Source organism: Aethalodelphis obliquidens, unplaced genomic scaffold, assembly GCF_003676395.1.
Source record: "Aethalodelphis obliquidens isolate GAN/ISIS:26980383/991018 unplaced genomic scaffold, ASM367639v1 scaffold22, whole genome shotgun sequence".
Lineage (NCBI taxonomy): Eukaryota > Metazoa > Chordata > Mammalia > Artiodactyla > Delphinidae > Aethalodelphis > Aethalodelphis obliquidens.
This window is the reverse complement of record NW_020837966.1, coordinates 7,323,115-7,347,590: the sequence shown is the minus strand read 5'-3', so window position 1 is coordinate 7,347,590 and position 24,476 is coordinate 7,323,115. Positions and strand designations below refer to the sequence as shown.

Sequence of the window (24,476 nt, the reverse complement as noted above, 5' to 3'; positions counted from 1 at the left end):
CCACCCTCAATGTACTTGCCATGTTCCCAGAACTAAATTGTAGGTGTGTAGCTTCATGATTGATGGAGTGAATTGAACTTGGGCAGGACTGACAGCATTTCTTAAACCACACTGTTAACCATGGGAAGAATATTTCATTTATTAAATTGGACATTCCTGCCAATTAATAGTCTTTGGAAAAAGAGTCTGATATTTGATATTTTGTTGAAACTGCACTCTTTCCTTGTCTCTGAAAAAACAAGGTCATTATCTCAGTCTTATCTGTCAATGTACTGCTGGGTATATTGCTGAAGCTATAGAACTTGGTGATTAAATAACATTTGTGTCACCAGTAAAAGTATTTGAATTAGGCATAGAAATTTCCCAGGTGGAACTCACTCCTAGCCCTCTGCCTTCTTTTTGAATATTTTTCTGTCTGAACTGCTGCTAATACTACAGGGTGGTTTGTTTCTTTCACTTTCTTTGTATCTAGTGTCTAATTTAGTTATCCACCAAGGCAAAATGGTCTAGAATAGATGTATGTTAAAATAATTTAAGTGGAATTGTGGTTTAAAATCCAGGTGATGATATGGAATTGCAAGAGTTATTAGGACATTTTGATATCTCCATTTCTGAGTAGTTAGTTATGCAAACAATATGCCAGTTACTCTGATGAAGAGGAGCAGTTTCAAATTCTCAAAAGTTTCAGAAATTGTAGCTAGAAAGTCTTGACAAAAATTAAGAGACTATCAGAAGTATGAATCAATGAAAATACATTAGTGGTTTAACCAACACACTGTGGTGTTTCATTGTCAGTTCTCCAGTATTCCAATGCTAAGGTTAGCATCCTACTAGTCGAATGTTTATGGAAGAAATCCATCTTCTTTGATGTCTTGTTCTTCCTAATTTTAAAGAGGAGCAAGTCAAATTTGTAATTTTCCTTCTTTATGTAAGAGGTACTAGGCTATTTTCTAAACACATTGAGATTGAGGTCTTTGATTAAGAACCTCGTTTGTGGCTTTAAGAATTTGGAGTACTTGCCATGTGCCAGGCCCTCTACAAGGTGTCCCATACTATCTCCAGTCTCCATTTTCACCCCTCATGAGAGGGCTTACTTATTTGAAAGATAAGGAAGGAGAGAGGTTTAGCTTGTTCACATATAATAAGTAACAAGGCAGAGTATCAAACCCAGGAGATCTGGCCAGAAAAGCCTGTGTTCCTTCCACACTGGCCTATCACCCTTAGTTAAAGACCACTGAAAAAATTCTGTGATCATGTGGCAATTTAACTTCTATTGCCACTTGAAGCTTTGCAGTATTTTAATGTGCAGAAGCATACACAGATGTTGGTATATCTGTTGTTAATGTTTTACAACCAGTTTTATATTCTAAACAGTTCAAACTTACTTAAAAGTTATCATCTTCCCACTCCAGAAGCATCAGTTGGCTTGCCTCTGCTGTTTTCATCTCTATAAGCAGTCTCAGTAATTGTTTTCCTCCTGGTTCTTTAAATAATATTTTAAACTACCACTTATTGAGTGGCTACTATGCTTGTCCCATGTATAAGGCTACACTTCACCTTGTAGATGGCATATCCTTGAATATAATATAAAACCTGTTCAATTTGGTTTTACTAGATTCCTTCTAGTCTATTATTCTTAAACTCAGAATAGATGCTGGAAAATTACAAATTGTTTATCAGCTCACTTTAAGGTTAATAAGAGATCAGCTATGTTTGTCAGAGAATTCTTTCTGAAAATTAGCAAGCTGACTACCAAGGCAAAATATATGGAAGTATATTTCTTTTTAGGTCATGGATTAAAAGAGTACTCTATACAAATATAGCACATAAATATAAAGATCTTTTTCTTTAAATCTTTTCGTGCCAAGAAAGAGAGAGCCGCATATATAAGATAGATAGCTATCGCTTTGCAAGGGATTTTGCCGCTATTGGATTTAATTAGCCAACAATTCTTTACCTGAGACATTTTGAGAGATTATTATTCATGAATAATGAAGTATGGATTGAGTCAAGTGTTGTGAAGTGTCTCCAGGTCACACGCTGAAATGTTTGTGACAGACATTTCAGAGGCAACGTTGGGTCTGGTTAAGCCTATGTCCACGTGAATGCCAGGGAGATCAGCTCGATGCTTTGTGACCACCTAGAGGGACGGGATAGGGAGGGTGGGAGGGAGGGAGATGCAAGAAGGAAGAGATATGGGAACATATGTATATGTATAACTGATTCACTGTTATAAAGCAGAAACTAGCACACCATTGTAAAGCAATTATACTCCAATAAAGATGTTAAAAAAAAAAACATGATCTAGATTCTGACCGGTTGGTTCTTTTGAATAGCCTGACTCTAATTTATGCTGTGCAAGTTGACGTAGCATCTCTTAAATTTAGCAAAGGTTTTCAAGTTGTACTGTGGCTTGGTCTTTAAGTTTTGATTTATCTCTTTGTGTGGTGAGGACGTGCTGAAAGCTACCGTGTAATTGTGAATGAGTTATGAGCTCAAGTATGTGTCACTTAGAGCTCATGTTTGTGGCTTCTGTCTTCTCTTCATTCCTATTGTTAGTGGGCCTGTGTCCCCAATGAATCAGAGCAAATTCTTGTGTGGGTAAGTAGCTCAAGAATTTGAAACAAGTCTTCAAGGAATGCTAGTTGGAAAAGAGATGCTCTAGAACATTAATTTACCATGAGCTATTAGTATTAAAAATGTCAATATAGGAATTAAACACTGTCTGCAAATAGCAATAGGGAGGAGATTAATCTTCAAATTAAAATGCCGATTAAAGTTTAAAATTAGTTTTGGAAAATGGACTTCCACTTTTCTTGCTGTCGTGTTGAGGTTCAAAAAAACTCACAAAACTTCCTAATTACATCTTTAAAACTCTTAATAATAAAAAGAAGTTTGAAACTACCATGATACTGACTCCCAGCCACATTTACAAACTGCTTTTTTTCCCCAATTAAGACAGTCCAGAGTAAGGTGCCAATGATTAATGACTAATCACTTCCTAGGAAATCTCTCTTTGACTCTTAGACTTCTTTGCTCCTGTTGGCCACAGAGAAGTGTGCATATCATAAACATATACTTAGACGGATTTTCACAAACTGAACAAACACATGTGACCATCATCTGAATCAAGAAAGAAAACGATGCCAGCACCCCAGAAGCCCCATTGTGCTCCCTCCCTGTCACTATCCTTTTCTGTCACTATGCCCTCACAACCACCCCCTACCTGCCAAGACTAGTTTTACCAGTGTATGGTCTTTTGTGTCTGGGTTCTTTCACTCAGCATTTCATTTGTAAGATTCAATATATCAGTCACTTCAATATAGTGTCCTACTGTGTGACTCTCACACCATTTATTTATCCGTTCTACTGTTGATGGGCATTTGGGTAGTTTCCGTTTGGGAGCTATTAAAATTATGCCTTTTGGTAGAATTCTATATTCTTTAACACGACTTGGGCCACTTCCACAAGGAAGTGGAACCATCTGGTCTTATAAGATTAAGGTTAAATTCTAGGTATTTTCATTCTTGTTACTTTGGAACAGTATTACAAATTTCATTTCTAAAACAGTATGTATAAGTAAATAATGCTTTCTATGAATATAAGCTCCATACTTCTAACTACCCCATGTTTTCCTGCTTGATGCTTAGAATATGCTTCTATATCACCCTTCCTATCCTTCAAGGCCTGGCTTAAAGAACATCTCCTCCATGAAGCCTTGCCTGATCCTACAAGAAGTGACCTCTCTCTTTTCTGAAATGCCAGACTATTTGGTATATCTCCCTTTTCTCACGTTGCCTTCTGTTATAAGAGCCACTATCCCTTTTGTAGCAGTAGCACCTTTTGAGTCTTGGGGTAACTTAAAGGAATACAAAGAGCTGGAAACTGATTGTTAGAACTTTTATTAAGAGTTTTTACAACATGATGTCTCCTATGCCCTAGCTATCACGCACTGTCACAATGCAAACCTGATTCAGAAAGAGTCTCGAAGATTTTTATAGGCTCCAGAATGAGAATAACGACCCAGTTTTCTCTCAATTCTGTTACTCTCCCAACCATATAAAATAGAAGGAGGTTCGTCATCTCATCTTATTAACTGGTGTCCATGTCTCACTTTGCCTCTGCACCACCATTGTAAACTCAGTCTTGTGTCACCTACAGTTCAGTAGAATTGGGTCTTATCTGAGGCTCACAAAATTCTATAGGCAGATATTTGATCAATTAAGCTGTTCTGTCTTAAAATCTTTGAGAACACGGATTAGGTGAAGGGCATCAAGTTGAAAGATTATTTTTGTTTGTTGTGTTTTATCATTTTGCTGGAGTTATCAGTTTTCCTTTTAATCATTGTCAAAGTTCTGTGTGATTATTAATACTATACCTCAGTATATGTTACCTTATTGTATACTCATTTCTTTAGAACTCTTAATTGCCCTCCTAGATGAAAGCAGGGGCCACATCATACTTGTCTTTGTAACTTCACTGTCTTAGGCTCCCAAAACTGTCTGAAAAAACATCAATGAAAACAAATGGCTTGAATGCTTTATAAGGGAAGGACTTGCCTGGGAGTCTGAGCACAGCTGAATTATATAGCCTTGAGCCCATTATCTTGCTCCTAAAACAAATCTGATTGATATGTCTCCCCTCTTTCCTACAAGGATATTTTGAGACAAAATTGGGTTATACATAACAGTTTGAGCCTTTAAGAGATAGAATTACATAAAACACTTTGCCTCTCAGGAGTTGCATAATTTAGTTAGATGACATCTTGTTCTGGGTCTACTTTAATGTGAAGACTTTATTGCAAGCCTTCTTTTTTAAAAAAATTAATAAATGATTTAGCCTTTCTGGTGATTTTGAAATGGTTTAAGAGACTGCAGATCAAGAATGTATCAAGGGACAGTTAATTACCTCTCTCTGCCACCAGTTGCTCTATTCATGACCCTAGAGAAAGTTGCTTCTTTCTCTCTGCTCACTTTTGGCTGCCCCTTCCAGGGTGTTGTCAGAATACATTTTACTGTTGTATCAAATAAAATCATGGAAATATAGAGTTTTAAGCAAAGTTAGCACCACCAGTTTCTAGCACATAAAGAGGTCGCAGTAAGTATTTGTGGGATAAATTAAGGAATGATCAATCCATTTCCACTGCAGATTACTGCAATATTCCAGGCACGTATTTACTTCCCCAACCTCTGCTTCAATACCTCTGGTGGTGGAGAGAGTTCACTCCCTATGAAGGCCACTCATTCCATTTGTCAACAAATTTAATTACTATCACATGCCACCTTAGACTTCTGTGAGGCTTTTTCTAATTCTACTGGGCAGTTGCATCTTAGTCATATCTCTTGTAGTATTGATCATGATACATTATAATACCCCAACTTATAATACCTGTTAGGTCTCCCTTTCTAGACTGAGCTCCATGAGGACAGAGATATGTCTCATTTTCCTTATACTCCCAGCTCCTAGCATAGTACAGAATGGATGAAAGGGGCCAAGGAAAATGAGAGGAAAGAATAATAATAACAGGGAGCATATGTATTGATTGCCAGCCCAGAGGTCTCCTAAGAGGGATGTACTCACCCCGGAAGAGGTGTATCAAAAAGAATCAGCGAGCTTCACACTGTTTACATTTATTTTTTTAAGTTCAACCATTTTCATTTCTATTTTGTGTGTGTGTATGTTTTATACCATACATACTATTTTAATATAGTTGTACATTTGTTTAATTTTATAAATAAACATACATTGGAAGGTACACACTCAAACACGTTCTGATAAAGGCACAAATCGTTAAGTTTGGAGACACTTAGTATAGCTGTTTGTCAGGTACTATGCTAAGCCTTTGATATACATTATTTTAGTCCACCAAAAATCCCATGAGTTATACACTATGGTTCCATTTTATAGATTAAGAAACTAAGGCACAGAGAGATTAGATGATTTGCGCAATCACATACAGCTGGTAAATGATGAAACCAGGGCCTGGACTCAGATATATCTGGCTTAACCACTGCAGCATTCTCTCTTGTTTTTCTGTCTTAGCATCTAGGGTTGTACCCCAGGCACAGTATAGGCTTGTGGATTAAATAAACAAATCAGATGGCTGAATTAATCATACTAAGTACATATAAAAGCTTTATTCTTAAGAAAAATTTCGAAAATAAAATTTCCTTTTTCATTGTAAAAGCATGTATTGTCAATGCAAGCCAAATAACATACCTATGTGACACGTTAGAATGTTTAGTTCCATTTCTTGACAGAAAAACTGAAGTGAAGGACAGCAAGTCACATGTTTACTATTGATCCCAAAGTCAAATGGCTAGTCTTGTTTTCACATCTGATTACTGAACTACTTTTTTTAAATTGAGGTATAATTCATGTACCATAAAGTTCAGGAGTTTTTAGTATATTCACAACATTCTATAACCACCACCACAGTCTAATTTCAGAACATTTACATCACCCCAGAGAGAAACCCCATACCCATTAGAGATCACTCCCCATTCCCTCTTTCCCCAGTCCCTGGGCAATCACCTGTCTCTCTTCTATCTCTATATATTTGCCTTTTTTGTATATTTCACATAAATGAAATCATACAATCTGTGACCTTTTGCTTCAGGCTGCTTTCACTTAGCATAATGTTTTCAAGGTTCATCCATGTTGTAGCATGTATCTTTATGGCCAATAATACTCCATTCTATGGATAAACTAAAATCCATTCATCAGTTGATGGACATTTGGTTGTTTCCACTTTGGGGCTGTTATGAACAATGCTGCTATGAACATTTGTGTGTAAGTTTTTGTATGCACATGTATTGTCATTTCTTTTGCATATATCCCTACAAGTGAATTGTTGGGCCACATGGCCCAGGTTTAACATTTTGAGGAACCACCAAACTGTTTTCCAAAGTTGCTGCACCATTTCATATTCACAGCCAGTGGTGTATGAGGATTACAGTCTCTCCACATCCTCTCCAGCACTTATTACTGTCTATCTTTTGTATTATAACAATCCTAGTGGATGTGAATTGTACCTCATTGTCATGTTGATTTATTTTTTCTCATGACAGTGATGTTGAGCATCTTTTGTTTATTGCTCTCCTATGTCTTTGGAATTTAAATTATTTTTATTTTCTTCTTTTTTAAAGTGTTTTTCATTGGAATATAAACTTTGTTTTTCTTCTTGTGATATCTGTTTTGTCCCAAGAACTCTCAAAGCATATTAAATACTCATGAAATCTCTTATTAGAGATTGCATGACTTCTCAGGGTGCCAAGCTGCTGGAGCCATGAACTGTAAGAATTTAAGTGAGTTTCCACTGGCAACTTTCCAGGAAATCTCCACATCACATTATTAGATTGCAAGCTTTCATAACCCCCAAGTTATGATGATGATAATGCTTTATTAAAAAGCTTTTAATGTCATAGAAACACCAAGAATTTTTTTTCCAAATTATATTTTCTTAACTTTTTACATCCCTATGAGGCAGAAAAGAAGGCAGTAGCCATCTCAAAGGGTCTTCCAAGAAAATAAGTGTAGAGATTTGAATATCTTAAAAATTCTAGTATGTCATGGAAAAAAGCTTTTTGAGCATAATCACTGATTCTAGATGTACCAAAATATTTCGAGATTGTTTTCAAGTTATATGCCGGTCCTGGATGTAAATCACACTGCTCATTCATATATGATGCTAACATTTCAGCAATGTTGAAGTTAATGTTAGCTACCAAATTTGGTTTAAGCCAGAGAGAAAGGAAAGGGCTTGAAAATTCCATATGCCAGTTTCTTCCCTGTACATTGAAATAATACTTATACTAGCCTCTAAAGATTTGTAGTAGTAGTCTTGACAGATTACACATTGAGTGAAGTCCGTGTGAGTATAAGGGTTTATGGTAGCTCCAAGGTCTTTCTGGCTTTCAGACCTTACATGTTCTTATCTTCAGTTCGTATTTTATTTGATGGCTTTTAACAGCATTAGTCATTCTCAATCTTACTGTAAGTTGAATTTATTTGCTCATAATGTTCACACTGATGAAAATGATCAATTCTCTTGTAAACTGGACTTTTTTATGGAAAGTTATTTTTCTTTTTTAGAAACTGCTTTGAATTTTTGTTTATTTAGTCAATCCTCAAATACTGGTTGGGCAACAGATGTGAGAAATACAGTAAGACGGTCATGGTGCTTGCCTTTGTAGCACTCATAGACTACCTGTGGACTCCAGAAGCAGTTACATAACTGCAATTGTGATAGCGCTAAAAATGAACACTAAGATTCGGTGAGAGCCCATAATGTGGAGGAACTGATCCAGTTTGGGGTTGTCAGAAAAAGCTTTTCTGAGGAAGTGACACATAATTTGGGCCCCAAAGGACACCTAGGAATTAGCACACAGGGAACTAGCATGTACACAGGCACCAAGACAAACATGAGTTCGATGCTTTTGAGGACCTAAATGAAGTGTGGCTGACACGTCAGGAGGAAAAGACAAGGCGAGGCAGCTGGCATAGGCATCATATAAAGGCATATTAAGGATCTGGGCCTCTGTCCATCGGGAGCCATTGAAGGGGTTAAGGCTGTAGAGTAGCATTTTTTGGTAGCCCATAAAATTAAGAAAGGCCAAGTGACCCTTTGCTGTGTCACTTTCTTCTCTCTTGGTCAGGAATATGACTGGAGAAACTATCAACCCAGCCAGATGAGTGAATCTGAGTTGCAAATGCTAGCAAGCCTACGGCGGCAACAGAACGAAGAGCTGGAGGATACTGGGGCTCCCCATGGCCTGAGCGCATCCCAGCTTGACAACTGTAATGTCAGCATAAGTACCAGCAGCGATGACACAACCACCTGGAACTCCTGCCTGCCACCCGTGAGTCCAGGGTTTTGCATCTTTGTTTACTGCCTTTGTCACAAAGCCCAGCCTTGCCTGGGAAAACTAGGGCCAAATGAGGACACTGCTATGAAATCTATTCTGAAATAGTGTTTTAAGTCTGGGGGCATTGTCTTGTCTTAAATCGTCTTATTTACCTTCAGATAAGGTATGTTCATTGTGTGGTGATATATAAAACCATACACTGAAAGAAAAAGAACAATTTTACTGTAGACTCTGGGTATCTCATTGTATCACCACCTCCTAGCACAAACTCTGGCACATAAAGCAGGCTCAACACTTGTTAAAGAAGTGTCTGTTAAATGAACAAACAGAAAGGAGGAGACTATAGATATATGAAGTGTTGGTTCGTATATGGCAGCAGCGAAGAACCTTCTGTAGAAGTCACTGGATTTATGCTGACTCCTCCCTGCGCCTAAGGGCCATGATAGGCACTGCATATGCTTCAGCAGCTTGTACTTTCCTATATGTTCATACAGTTAAAGCCCTTTCAAATATGACCCATCATTCTCTCTATAGACCAGCAGACTGCCTGAAGCAGGCCAAAGTCTTCCTGTTTTTCAGGTGAAGAAACTAAACTCTGGGCTCAAGCTTCCATACCTGGTCAGTGGTAGAGCCCAGAGCAAAGCCCAGTGTCTTGACTCAGTCCATTCTCCTCTATGATCCTCAAGGATCGTATGGTTTAATTGGAAAGACAAAGCAGAAACATCCACGAACAGTCCTGTGCAACGTAAGAAATGTCATGAGACAGAATAATAAAATCATTATTATAATAATGGTAATTAGAGCTACCATTTCTTTAAGCACTTAAAAACATTTTAAGATCTCCATAGGCCGAAGGAACATTTACCTATAATGCTACATTCAACATCAGATCAAACATATTAAAATGCACTTTTCATCCAACAGTAAATATGACTTTTTTACCGGACAATTTTTGAAAGGAAATATAAAATGGTGCAACTTTGATTCATGCTTATATAAAATTACATAAAGGTTGAGTTTAAGTGTAGTTGACGGTGGATATGTTATGTTTTAAGTATTTAGTTAAATATCAATTTTTCAGTTTTCTTTTTCTATTTTAAAGTAAATTTTTTTCCAGGTCTCCAACTTCTTTGTAGATGTTAGAAATCTCAGAGGCCCTGACACTGAGCCTTGTGTTTCTAACTTACTCCTTACTGCTATCCTATGTGGTAAGCTCTATCGAGTTCCCATTTCCAGATGAGAAAACTGAGGCTCTTGAGTAAAGTGACACAGAACTAGTTTGGCATGACTCTCAATTCTAAGCTTCCAAACACCATGATATGGTGACTTCTCGATCTGTGACTTAATTGTCAAATGAGTGCTACCAATATCTAGCAGAAGTTGAGATTTCTGCTTTGGAGAGAACTTACAGGTCTTCATGGAGGAGGAATTCAAATTGGTTCTAAGTAGATGTGGGGGGAAAAATGATATTAATTTTTCCTCAGGGTTCTTTTTTCCCACCTTGCCCACTTTCCAGGTTTCTCTTGCCTTACTTAGTTGTGCTTTCATTAAACTGAATGATCAAGCATACATAACACCTCAAGCAGCCTTGGTCCCAAAGAGTATCTACCCACCCAGCAAAAATACCCCTGTGTGCTAGTTACTCAGAGTATTCTTATAGCCAGAGCTAAGAACATAAGAGTAAGTTGCAGATTTTTGCCAATGCAGTTTACAATGGAACAGAAATATTCCTTTCTTATAAAATACTTCTTAGCAGTCATTTAAACCAAAAGTAAGAAAGAGAACAGTGGCCTCCTGAACAAGGTCATTCTGTCATGAAGTAGCTCAGAGACCCAACATTACAAAGAGCAAGCTGAAAAATGATTATTTAAGACTGAAAAGGCTGAACTCTTGGTTGCCCTGGGTACCGTGTCCTCATCACTGTCCTGTTCTGGCAAGGACTGAAGTCCTCATGCATGACGACTACTTTGCTCTAAAAGTTCACAGCCAAAAATAACCATTGGTAATGAACTTAATAACGCCTTTATTTGACCAAATGAGAAATTGAAACCAGTCTATTTTTTTAGACAGAGAAAATCATTGAAAAATCTACCTTTGGTATTCATAAGATATGTTTATTATTACATCAAATTCAGTCTATTTCAATGTTGGAACTATCACCAAATGGAAAAGTGCATTCCTTAATGAACCCTGCATCTTGTTGCTCATATTGAGTTTAAATAGAGCAATTTACAAGAACCACTATGGTGTTTCTGGGAGCTCTTGACCTTCTCTTTAAAAGTTGTACCAGAGCAGTGAAAAAGAAGAAATGAAAGAAGGCATAACTTTATCACAGCGATATCCTGCTTTTTCTTGTATCACAGTGATGGCGCCATCCTCCATGCTGATCCTCCACACTGACACTTCAACAAGAGATTTGGAAGACATCTCCATTTCTCCCACTCCTTCATTTCCCGTACCCAGTTGGTCTCCAAATCCTGAGAATCCTCTCTCCTTTTTACATCTTAACCCTCCCTATCTAATACCATAGCCCTGGCATTTCATTTCTTATCCAACTTCCTTCAGCAGTTTCCTAATACTAAGGTACCTCCAGTCTAAGCACTGTAGCCTGATGGTTAGGAACATCGACTCTGAAGTCAAATAGCCAAGGTTCAAATCCAAGCTGTGTAACCTTGTAAAGCACTTGGCACTGTATCTGAGACATAATAAGCAATTAATAAATTAAGATTAGTTGTCATTATTATTCACACTAGTTATCTTTCTAAAGCCCTGATCTGATCTGATCTCTTCCCTGCATGAAGTCCTTTCATAACTCTCCATTGCCTCTTTAGCCTGGCCTACAGGGCCCCCCGTGATCTGAGACCTGCCCCCCTTCTAGGCACATCTCTCACTGCTCCCCACCTTTCACTCCATCCTTTAATCCCAGTTGTAATTCCCTAAGGGCACTCTGCACATATCCTTGTACCTGATTATCCCTTAAGACTTAGCTCCAAAGCCTTCTTTAACCCTTCTCCAGGCCTCATTGAGAGACACAGCGTCCTTTCTGCCACAAGAGCCAGGATTATCTCCATGCTAACTCTCACCACAACCTAGCTTATCCATCCCACGTAAATTCACTCCACGTATTTTTTTTGATTGGTACAATATGCTATGGACTCCGAGTTCTGAAAGGAGCAGAACTAATTCTCTCCTTTAACAAGATAACCTCCTCTTTGTGCTTTTGTTTCTCCATCACCTTGAAATGAATTTTTACTTCCCTCATAATCACTACCCATCCCCCACCCAACAGGACTGCTGCATACTCTAGCTACACTGCAGCTTGCCCATCACTGTCATTCCTTTTGTCCACATCATGTCAGTGATGCCATTGCCCATACCCTTTCCTCTGCCTGGAGACCCTCCATCCCTCTTCTCTACACTGAACACTCCTGTTTTCCAAGGCCCGACTCAGATGTCCCAGCTTCATGAAACCCTCCCTCCTGCACAGAATTGTTTTCTTCCTTCTCTGGTTCCCGTTATCTTCAGGCTCAGTGATAGCACTTACCACATCAGGTAACCATTATTAGCGATATCCCTCAGGCCTGGCTGTGATCCCCTTGAAGGCAGGACTGGCACAGAGCAGACACAGGACTGGCACAGGACTGGCAGCCAGCACAGAGCCTGGCATGAGGTCACGCTCAGTAGCTGCTGGTTGTTAGTCGTTGGTTGAATAAATCAATCAATAATATTAAAAGATTCCTTTTTTACTCTAAAGTTAAGGTCGTTTCATCAAAATTCCAAAATAAACATCAGCTGTGCTTTGCTTAAATAAGTCCTGAATGATGCTAGTAATATTTTACATTTAAGATTTGATAGATGGATATTAAATATACACACAAAGAAAAAATCTCCCTCTGGGCAGGACTTGGTGACCAGTAGTTTAGAAAGAAGATTTAGGCAGGTCACATTCAGTTTGGCATCTTTACCTAATGACTTTAGAAACACTGCAGTCAAACCAGGAAACCAACGCAGAGCAAAATGCAGTCTTTAGCAAAATCTATTGTGTTTACTGCAAGCTTTGGTTTCTCAGCTTTCCTCAGCATCTGTACAGTTCAGAGTAATATGTACTATTTAAAAGGTGTTTAGATATAATAAATTAGTCATTTTAAAGTGTAATTAAACGTAACCGTATTTCTCATAGCAAATTGGCTTTTGTAGGCATCTCTTGCTAAATAAATCAAGCCTACTGAGAAAAGCATTGGCCTTTGACAGACAGATTTTTCGAAGTTTCCAACTTAGAACCAGATTCAATTAAAACAATACTTTACAACTTCTGTGGAAACCAGGCTACAAGTAATCAATTTTGGAGGGTTCTGTTAGGAGTAGCCCTCGTGAGATTTATTCAAAAACTGGGCTCTAGGCAGCCTTAGGAAGAAAACTAGGAATTAGTTATAATGGATTCTTAAGTGAATTTTATTTTGGTGAAGGATTTTGATTGACAGCATAAAACTATGTCTTGAGGGGTGTGTGTGTGTATGTGTGGTGTGGTTTCTTTTTAGGAAGAGGAATAGTTGTTAATAGAAACAGCTTCAAGTGATGACCAAAAGAATTTAGACTCTACATCAGCCAACCTGGGCTCAAATCCCAGCTCTGCCATTTGCTAGCACAATCACTTATAAAATGGGAATAATAAAGGCCCTTCATCGTGTTGGCATGGTGGGAATCGAATGTGTACATGGAATGCGTGTGCCCAGTGCCTAAGAGAGTAGGCTCACGCTAACTGTAATATGCTGCTCCCCCAAAGATGTTCTCCTCAAAGGGCCACTTGAGTGATCAGAAAAGATTTCTAGGATATTTTCCCTTTTTATGACCACTGAGGGCTGTAAGAATGGGCAGATGTTCTGTTGTGCTTGTTTTGATGTGAACTTAACCATTAGAATTCAGACTGACCCCTCAGAGCTTGACAAATAAACTCATTATTTCAATATTTCATTATTTCTCGGTCCCACCTCTAACCTAGATTCAAGAAAAGTATGCCTCATATGCATGCTACCCTGTCAGCAGATGCCTCAAAGCCATCATTCCTTCAAGTTAACAATTCCCATAACCTAATATCAAGCATGTACGACTCCTCAGCTTGTTAAAAAAAAAAATCCTCACATGTATCCATCAACACGGCACACTGCAGAGCATGATATCTGGAGAAAAACGAGGCAAAATGCACTTAATAGGATTACAAGCATATGGTGAGGTTCTCTAACAAGTTATTTATGGTCTTGATTAACCTTGCAACATTTTTGCCATTTTCATATGTTTTACGTAACAACAGAAAAATATTGCCTTTACCTTTTAACATGGCAGGATTATCTTATCTCCCGTCCTTTAATTTAGCCTTCAATTCTCTCCCTCACCCCAAAATTTCTAGCAGCTTGATTATGGAAAAGCAAAGCTTTTTGTGCTCGGTGGCAGTTAATTTCACGTGAGTGTAGTTTTTGACACTAGTGCATAGCAACAGCGCCACCAAAAGGACAAGGTCCCAAGTTTCTAGGATCTGTTCCGTTTTTTGGCTCATCAGCATATCAGTGTTTTTTACACGATGATTGCTGGTTGCTATGTGTCCAATATGTAATACATTGGCATTTCAGGCTCTTTATAGGTAATAGGTCTTAATTTGTTCTGGCCTGTAGATTCATTAACTTCTTAGCTCTCTTTGGGTATTAGTTTTCTTTTAATGGTCCTGAGCTAAAAGCGTAAGTAGTTGATTGTGCTAAGCTGCAGATAAATCAGATGAGCAGCTGTTCTTTATACCACCACAGAAATAATATACAAAAATTAATATCAGCGTCAGTGTAATATCTGTGCTGTCAGGAGAAAATATTGAAATGTGCGAGTTGTTCTGTGTTTAGTGACTATGAAAGTCACCCCATGAAATAAACTTTTCTCATTCTTAGAGTATTGTCTATTATATCTTATGTTGTCCCAAATTTAGCAATGTGGCAAACTTATTTTCTTTAATTTTAAATATATAGTGACATGTCATAAGAATGAAATCAAATTAATTTAATTTATGGCAAGGAGACAGTCTTATATATATCAAATAAATGTATTTCAGGACTACTTTTTCTTCCTGCCATTAACGGAACTGAGTTTGTCATACTTGTTATTCAGAAACTTAGATATTCACCACTTTAGGTGAACCCCTGAGCTGGGTTAAGCGCTACAGCTTACTGGTTCAGAGGGTAAACTACGGAATCAGACTGCCTGGGTTCAAATTCTGGCCCCACTATTTCCTGACTGACATGACCTTAGGTTAACACCCAGTGTCTGAATTTCCTCCTCTGTTAGATGGAGTTGTTAATCCTATCTATTTCATAAAATTGCTGTGAGGATCAAATGAGATAATACCTATCAAGGTTTTAACACAGAGTAAGTACTCAATAAATATCAGTTACTGCTATTATTATTGTTGTCATGGTTATTTGTAGGAGTTAGTTATTATTCCTTTGCTGCTTCTTATGGAACTCTCTAAATGCGGCTGAATTCCAAAATCAATTTTATTTTTTTAACTTGTGCTTTCATGGAATGTTACCTACCTAGAATAGTAGAAATAGGTTTACTGCTGCACAGGTACAGAAATGTATCTATTCCATTCGTGGATGGGGACATCTGGCTTCAGAAGCCCATCTGTTCCCCCTACCTCCACCCCACCATGTTCAGAGAGCTTTTAGAAGCCATTAGGCACATTCCCATTTATTCTTATTTGGGCCTGGGAAAGCAAAATGACATCATTGAAGTGAAAGCTCTGCCCTTTGAAAGCATCACAGCAAAGTTATGGGAGCTGAAATATCTTGAAGGAGCCTTTTAGCTGCATCATTGCCATATCCCTTCCTGTCCCTGAGTCTGATTATGAAATTAGGAGACATGTACAGAGAAAGGGAACTGGGATCACCCAGTTTTATATTGTACCCACTTCAAAGCAAGACTTGCATCCTTCCCCAACAGAGTCATTAGCAATTAGGGTTTATAAGTCAGTTTACAGCAGTTACATGTATGAGTCAGAATGCTGTGCCATGATTTGCTATTATTCAATTTAAATTGGCTATTGAATGAAATATTTGGGGGTAAAAACTTGGTAATTAGTTTTCAATAGTAAAAATTAAGGAATTGGATATTCAGAGTGAGTTCTACTACCCTACAATTATTTTTAACTGATTTTTTTCATTTACTTTTCTGTCTATTCATGTCAGCAGTCCTTACTACTTCAAAAAGTTTCCACTGATTATTTTTCTGTTTTCTAACACTTAAAAATCACTGTGAATGTGAATCTTTTATTTTAGTGTTCTTTTGTACTGCTTGTTTCATTGGATCTGTTTTATATAAACATGAGCAAACATGAAAGGGGCAGTCTATGTAGTCTATGTAAGAACTCGGTCACAAACCAAATAGGATTCTGTAACCATTTCTGTTCTCCAGAGACTGGAGTAAGTCATTGGGAATAAGGGGGTTAGGGACAGGTATAAAATACAATTATCAGTATAAAATTAAGAAAATGGAAATTTACCTGAATATCAGGACTGTGATGCATAGAGAGTTATTTAAATGCCTCTAAAAGTAAATAGGCAGAGATCCATTCACTAGAGGCCTGAGTACAGGTGAAATTGTGGACGAATACTAATGAATGTATTATCAGGAGTATTTCTGCACCACTGTGACTTTGTCTGGAGAAACTGTTAGTCTCCTTGCTTACTAATTCCTTTTTTGCTGTGAAATAATAAAGCCTAAATCATAGAACTAAATTTCACTTGCAAATTGCTGGAAGTCTTATTTCTCCAGTGAGATCAAATATGTCTTATGACATGTTTTTCCTTCCACTGTTCTCCCAGCTGTTTTTTCTTATTACTGAAATGGTGATGCATTGATATTGGTTCAATTACCAAAGTATCTGAGTACATTCAAGTTCATGGGGCATCACAGATAGGCTAAGTGACTGTGATTATTAGACAGGGTGTTTGATTTAAATTAAAGGAACACTTCCAAGAGATTATTTATAGAGGAAGACAGTTTAAAGAATTCCCATCACCCATGTCATTAATATTTTAGGACCCATTAAAATAAGGAATATGTGGAAAATAAGGAATATGTGCCTTTTATGTACAGGCATCATTGCTACGCTGTTTTCTTCAGTTGGGGTCAGCACTATGGGTCCACATTATGGCTGAGAAAACCTTAACGCCAAACCCATTAGGTAAGGAAGTAACAGAAGCCCTCTAAATGCAGTTCAAAAATGTGTACCAAATTCCAAATTGTAATAAAATGAAAATGTTAAAAATGATTTTCATATTAGAATTACATGGTTGTTAACCACATAAGAAAAATACTTTGAGGTGATATTCAAAAAGAGAATTTCTATCAGATATAATGAAATTTTCTCCCTTTATAGAACAAAGGAAAAACATCAAGTTCCATTGGAGGCAAGTGTTTAAAGCTTGCATGGAATGAAGCTGTTTACCTATGTTTTGAAAAAGGTAGTAACTTAAAGATTTCTTGCGGAGGGGGAAATTCAGACTTCATATTTTTGTCAGGTATTGGCATCACTTTTTTCAGTTCTCTGATTAATGCTTGAGGTTTTATTATACACTCAGGGAAAATGACCGCCTTGACCTAAGATTTACATGTGTAATTCCAATAATGAAAATAGAGGACTTCCCTAGTGGCACAGTGGTTAAGAATCCGCCTGCCAATGCAGGGGACACCGGTTCGATCCCTGGCCCGGGAAGATCCCACATGCCACGGAGCAACTAAGCCTGTGTACCACAACTACCGAGCCTGCGCTCTAGAACCCACGAGCTACAACTATGGAGCCTGCACACCACAACTACTGAAGCCCACGCACCTAGAGCCTGTGCTTCACAACAAGAGAAGCCACTGCAATGAGAAGCCTGTGCACCTCAACGAAGAGTAGCCCCCGCTCGCCGCAACTAGAGAAAGCCCGCACACAGCAATGAAGACCCAAAAAGAAAATAGAAGTTATCCTTGCAAACTTAGTAACATTGAGATATAAATATATATATTCTATATCTCCGGGTCTCCAGGTCATTGCTGATACTTGCTATACAGCATTAGTTGCAGGAGATGTCTTGTTTTGTTTTGTTGTATCTGGAAATAGCAACCTTTGTTACCAGTATAAAACTTCCACAAGGAGGAGGATTCCACACATGAACTTTAATTACGCCATAGATGCTGTCTAATCCAGTGACTGATAACCTGTGTTTTCTTACATATACCGCTTTGTTACTTGCTGGGTCTCCCAAACAGCCTTCGACTTTTTGTAAAATAAACCAGCCCCTTCTTACAGGTTGTTTCTCAGGAAAAAATTACAGTAATGAGAGTGCATGTGAAAGTACCTGTAAAGAGCATTAGGCTGATTAGTACCTCACAAATGTTTTGTCTTTCACAGCCTGTCAACCAGGGTCGTCACTATCAGAAAGAAATGAATCCACCTTCTCCTTCTAACCCGCGGTAAGAATCATTAATAAGCTAAATTTTTTTTAAGATTATTTAGGAATTGACTGTGCATTTTTCTTGGTTTCATGAAATTGTTTTCCAAACTTCCAAAGGGCTTCCAAAGTTCTTTTCTATAGATGTTTTAATTCAGCCTACTTTTCTTAATCAGACTATGGTGTCATGGTTAATAGTGTAACTAGGTTTAAATAGCACTTCTGCCTTTTACTAGCTGTGGAACTTGGAGAAAATCATTTAAGTCAAAGTAATTCAGGCATAATAATTACCTCGTAGTATTTTGGGGAGGATCATATGGACTAATAATACATGAAAAATCCTTAGCACAGTTCCTGTCACATAGCAAGCTCTCTTTAAGTGTTCATTTATTCACTATTATTCTGTTTTCATAGGTGTTTCATCTTAATAGGTCTTTGAAGTTTAGTACATTTTAGGCATGAATTTTTTTTGTATCACCTGGTGCCTTTACATTCATCAAGATAGCTAATATGAGTTCAAGTGGCCATTCTCTTTTTTCGTAATTTCAAAGTTCATAATCTCAAAATTATTTTATCATTTCAAAAATGTCATTGACACATGAGTCATTTGACAATATAGAAGAACCTTATTATATTAGGCTCATTAGAGATAAGTGAATCTGAATTCAAGTTTTGAAATATATGTAGTATTATATGGCTTTCTAAAAATAGCTAAATAAGCTAGTTTATCAGTATAAGTCAATATCACTTTATTACTGTTTATTAAATACTAAGAATTTACTGAAAATCAGTCTATCTTGGGCTCCACCCACAGGATCTTAGTTATCATAAGGTTATAATAACTAATTATCTAATTAGTTATTATAATAACTAATGCACCCCATTATCTAAATGCATCTCATTATCAAGCTCTCTCACCTGAGAGAGACAGGCAGAAGGAATTTGTTAAATAAGAATACAGGGCTGTAACGTGGAAGCCAAGGGCAGCCAGGCCTCAGGAGGGATCTGAAACTAGGAACTAGAAAGCAGAGAGGCAGGCAGGCAGTATCCTCACCCCATCTCTGTTTGCTTCTTCCTATCTGCTCAATTCTTCTAAGCACCAGCTTTCTTTACTTCTCAGTCACATATAGCTGTCTTGAGTTTACATATTACATTTCAAAATACATGCTAAGGCTGACAGTCTATGTCTGAATCCCAGTTCCTACTTTCCAGGAGAAAGAATGTGATTGGCCTAGCTTGGGCCAAGTATCCACTTCTGGTCCAATCAGCAATGAAGAGCCAACCAACCAAGCCATGTAAAATTAACATGGCTACCAGGAAACCACATACATGGTTTACAGGACTTTTAATGGGGTCCAGAATATTCATGACATAGGTAGAGTAAGTGTTCTTTATTAGTAATCTCTTCTACATGTTTCTGGTCTATATACTTGATCTGGTCATTCTTGCATGTTACCTAGTAGGAGGAATTGTCACTGTCATAATAAATATGATAAGGAGTTGAAAACTGAGATTGTAATTTCAGTGTATATAAAAAGGTGTTTAAACGTTCTTCAAAATAGTTATCTCTTGATATGCGTATATGTCTCTTGCAATCTTGCAGCTCATCTAGATTTGACCAATAAACTCTTTATCTATATATGAATAAGCTTTCAAGGTAATTGGAAATCCAACTTTGGTCCAAATTATAACAGTCACGACTTGTAAGCTGAGTAAATGAAAGTGATGGAAAGTGATGTTAGAAAGTGGAGCATTTTGTTTCAATAAAAGGAAATGGGGACCTAATTTTCATCCTACTTCTGCTACTAACCCAGTGTATGATCTCAGACAAGCCTCTCAAACTGTTCAGACCTAATAATAAGAACACCCTCATGTGTAAAGGAAACGATTTCAGTTACAACAAGCTCTCTGAGGTCACTTACAGATTTATGATTTTGTGACTTTGATGAGACTCATTATAGACTTTCCATATGAAAACCAGTTCCACTATTAAGGGGAACACTGCCCTATATAGGAAACATACCTCATATTATTGGATTAATTAATTAATGTTTAGATGTGGTAGTATTGGATTTTAAATCTTTTTTAAAATTTGATTCCCAAAGATAGAACATAAGAAAATTCACCAGGTAAACAGACAGCATATTTTATTTAACCAATTAAATGTTCATTCATTTATGAAAAATTAATCTACATTTTCACATAATAAAATTAAAAGCCAGATTTCAAAGCAAAAAATAAAATGCTGCCAACACCATTTTCCAGCAGGTTATCCACCAGTTTCCTAGAAAATTATGAGGTCAGCATAGATCATCATATAAAAATGGGATAAACTGAATCATGTAATACATGTGATTTAATTTAAAATTGAGAGCTATGATTCTTCTTAAGAGTTGTATTATATTTCTTATAAATAGTATCCCATGCTTTAGATCCTACAATACAGAACTTTAAAATTAAACTTTGAAGTTAAAAGATACTAATAATGACTATTGAAAAAATAAGAAATGAAAAGGTAAGTCTCTAAGTCTACCCCCTTGGATAAACAAGCATCTCGCCTGAACCTTGTTGAAAGTTTGGTGTGCAGAAGCTCTGAACAACACATGAGAAGCAGGAAGGCTCTAGATTTCCTGAATTAAGTGTTGTTGTGATCAAAATAATGCAAACATGACGGAGATCGGGGACATGTGTGTGCAGGTCCTCCAAGAGGAGAGTATGATGGTGCCCTTTGGGAGGTGAAATGGCCACGTTAGCTTCAGTGAAATATCTGCAACTACTCCAGAGACCTAAGAACATAAGATTTGTAAATTATATGTACTCATACCCACATATGTACATATTTAGAGAGTCAGCTTTCAGTTAGCTTTATTAATATAACAGAATAACCAATATCCCCAAGCTTTATTAATATAACAGAATAACCAATATGCCCAATCTTTTATTTACATTTTATTCTGGAAAGATTTTTATTTCTGTACCATAATTACCTTCTTAGTTTTATATATTGATGAGTAAAGTTAAAGATAGTATGCAGTCCACGAAGCAGACAAATTTGTGTTTTGAAAAGTTATCTCTAGGGTAAAAATGGCTAAAACTCTGCATATATTCATATGGTGGTTTCCTTAGAGTAAAAGAGTTCACTTGCACTCATAGGGCAATGCTTGATATTGGATGGAGGGTGGGATACAATGTTAGTCATTTCCTGAGAAGTTTGCAATCTGGGGATTGAAATACACATGGTTCACCAAATCATATTCCCTTGTGTGTCTAGATTTGCAACAAAGCCATTTCCCCTTGCTTTGGTAGGCATGGGGGACGGGGGTGATATTTCCCACTATTTTTGCCTAACATTCTGATGGACACTTAGCATCTCAGTTGCTGGGGCCCTTGCTTCCATTGTTCACCCACACTGCGTCGTGGGGCACTGACAGCTTGTATGACAATGTGCAGAAATGGCTAACATAATCTAATACAATTTAAAGGAGTGTTGGGAGGAGGAAACAATTTCACAGTTCATTCATGTTGAGTAATGTTTCCTAGCATGTAAACTTACATGCTGCCAAACTGAGCAAAATGGATGCTGTTCACAGTCTTCAGTCATTTATTTTAAAATGCCGTCTATTGGTTTGCAGGATTTAGAGCTGTCCCTTAGGCACATCTACGTATGTGTTCATGTAGATTCTTCAGAACAGCTCAAGATATTTTTGCTCAGGAACGGGTTTTATAAAGTAAGCTGTGATTACATTCTGGTTGTCTGTTCATATGGATGGAGTCGCTAACCAGTCTTGCGTTTCAAATGATGATTACGCTTGCTATTTTTATAACTCATTGGTAAATTAAGGGGGGAGGAGGGAAGGTAGTCAAAGGCTCTGTAAGGTTCCAAATGTTTATGGAAATAAACAATATAGAAAATAATTCTAGACTGACCAAACAGTCATGAACGGCATGGTTTTCTTTCTAACCTGTTTGCTTTATGATTTAACATTTATCCATAATTTTTTAAAATGTCCTGCAGAGTGTTAGGGCTTGAATCCTTTGCAGCCTTGCCACATGTTTGTGCGATATGAACATACTTATAACTATCATTATCCGATAAATCCCTGTAGACTTTGACAGATGATTAATAATCACTGACCTCGATTCACACTGGCTCAGCCGGCCTGACCGAGGCGAGCTGGCCTGTCACTGTAACCTACAGGCACTGCTCTGGACTGATCACGGTGGCTTCATTTATCTTTTCTCTCCAACGGTCAGGAGATGAGCTTCTCTTCTATTGCTTAAGGTTTTTTTCCCCCACCAACACAAGAGAGAGAAAATGTATAAACAAAATTAAATACAGAACTTGTATGTCATTTTCGTCTTCAAATGATTAAGTTTGGATGATTTTAAAACAAGTCATATTTTTAACAAATATTCCTCCTTAGACCAAAGCACAACAGAGGTTTTCCTGATTAACTGTGCACACAGTTTCTCTAAATGTAGTGTTGTTGTTTTCTACTACCTATATTTTGGCATTAAATCTTAATGATTTGTTTGTAAAACCAAAGGCATCAGTTTTTACTTTCATCATTTCTATTGTTAGGTTTACCGAGGAAAAGCTATCCATATTGGTGCCTCTCATTTCATAATCCCCTTCCCACAAATTCACACCTGCTCATTGTAGGGGAGTGACCTTCCATAATCAGATTCCTCAGGTCTGATATAAGATCCTTGACTGAGGACCTGTCATGCTGTTTTCCAGGTTCCCTGGGGGCAGAATGGTGTCTCTCCTCCCTGTGATGCTCAGCACAGCCTGGCTTGGGTAGGGGCTCCATCAGAGTGTGAGCTGAGGGAGGGAGCAGGGAGGTATGCCCACATACCATGGAGAAATGAAAATCTTCATCCTAAATATTAACCAGTTAAGTTTCAAATATTTTCCTACATCCTTGCAAGAGTTTCCCCCTTCCTTTTCTGAAAATGGAAGGACAATGGTATTGCTTTATCCACTACCAGGATAAAATTGTGTTTTGTGAAAAGCCCTTGTTTGGACAGAGTTTAAATCTGATTTTCATGTATGTTCCACTCCCTGCCAACCCAGAGATCCATAGACACTGGTAACCATTAGAATGGCCCTAATCTTTAATACATAATATAATATGTATTATTTATACAATCTCTTTAATAATAGCTTCCAATACCTTCTATATTCTAATGACTCTCAAAATTATATGTCCAATCCTGACCCTCCTCTGAATTTCAGACTCATCTCTCCAAGCTGCCAATTTGACAGATATCCAATCCACTTGGATCTCTAATGTATACCTCAAATCCATTGCCAAACATAACTTGGTTTTCTCTCCCTCTACACACATCTGTTCTTTCTTCAGTTTTCTCCATCTCAAAAATGCCACCATCATCGCCCTTTACTCAAGTCAGAAACCAAGAGCATTCCCTGGTTTCTCTCTCTAACCCACCCACGTCCAGCCTCGGAAAGTTATACTGGTACACCCTCCAACCATAGCATATGCCAGGTCCAGCCAGTGCTGTCTCTTTACTGCTACAATCCTAGCCATGTTGCCATCATCCCTCACCTGAACAAATACCATAGCTTTCCACCTACTTTCTCTGCTCCTTTGGCCCCTACAGTCTCTTCTCCACTCAGCGACCAGAGTGGTATTGATACACCTAAACGGACCTGAAGCGTCCCCCCGTGTAAAACTTCCCAAAGGTTTCCCTCTGCTCTTAGGGTCAAGTCGTGCTCCTTATCCTGAATGCCCACCACTCAGACCGTGTTCTGTACCATTGTGCACCTTGCTCACTATGGATCAAATACCACCGTCCTGCCTCATTTTCTCAAATACTCCAGGCTTGGTTTCACCATAAGAGCTTTGCATGAGATGGCCCCTCCGCCTGGCATTCCCTACTAGAAAGGACATAGCAGCCTCTTCCTGTCTTTCAGGTCTCCATCTAAATGTCGTCTCCTCAGAGAGCCCCTTTCTTAGCATCCAACCTGAAGTAGCCCCAGGCAGCCTCATTACATTATCTTTTTCATTTTTACCATAGTACATTTCACTACCTGATATTTACTTGCTTGTTTCTTGTTGTCTACACACACACACACACACACACACACACACACACACACACACACACA

At 37.8% G+C, this 24,476-nt stretch overlaps 1 protein-coding gene across 8 annotated transcripts in view; it reads left to right on the top strand.

Annotated features, from left to right (window-relative positions):
- CFAP20DC (CFAP20 domain containing) overlaps positions 1-24,476 on the top strand; it is a 267,535-nt gene that overhangs the window by 199,080 nt on the left and 43,979 nt on the right. For all 8 annotated transcript variants that reach the window (XM_027121274.1, XM_027121269.1, XM_027121267.1 and 5 more), the window contains 2 exons: positions 8,658-8,861; positions 18,304-18,365. In XM_027121274.1, coding sequence (XP_026977075.1) covers positions 8,658-8,861; positions 18,304-18,365 — 266 coding nt within the window. The remainder of the gene's footprint in view (positions 1-8,657; positions 8,862-18,303; positions 18,366-24,476) is intronic.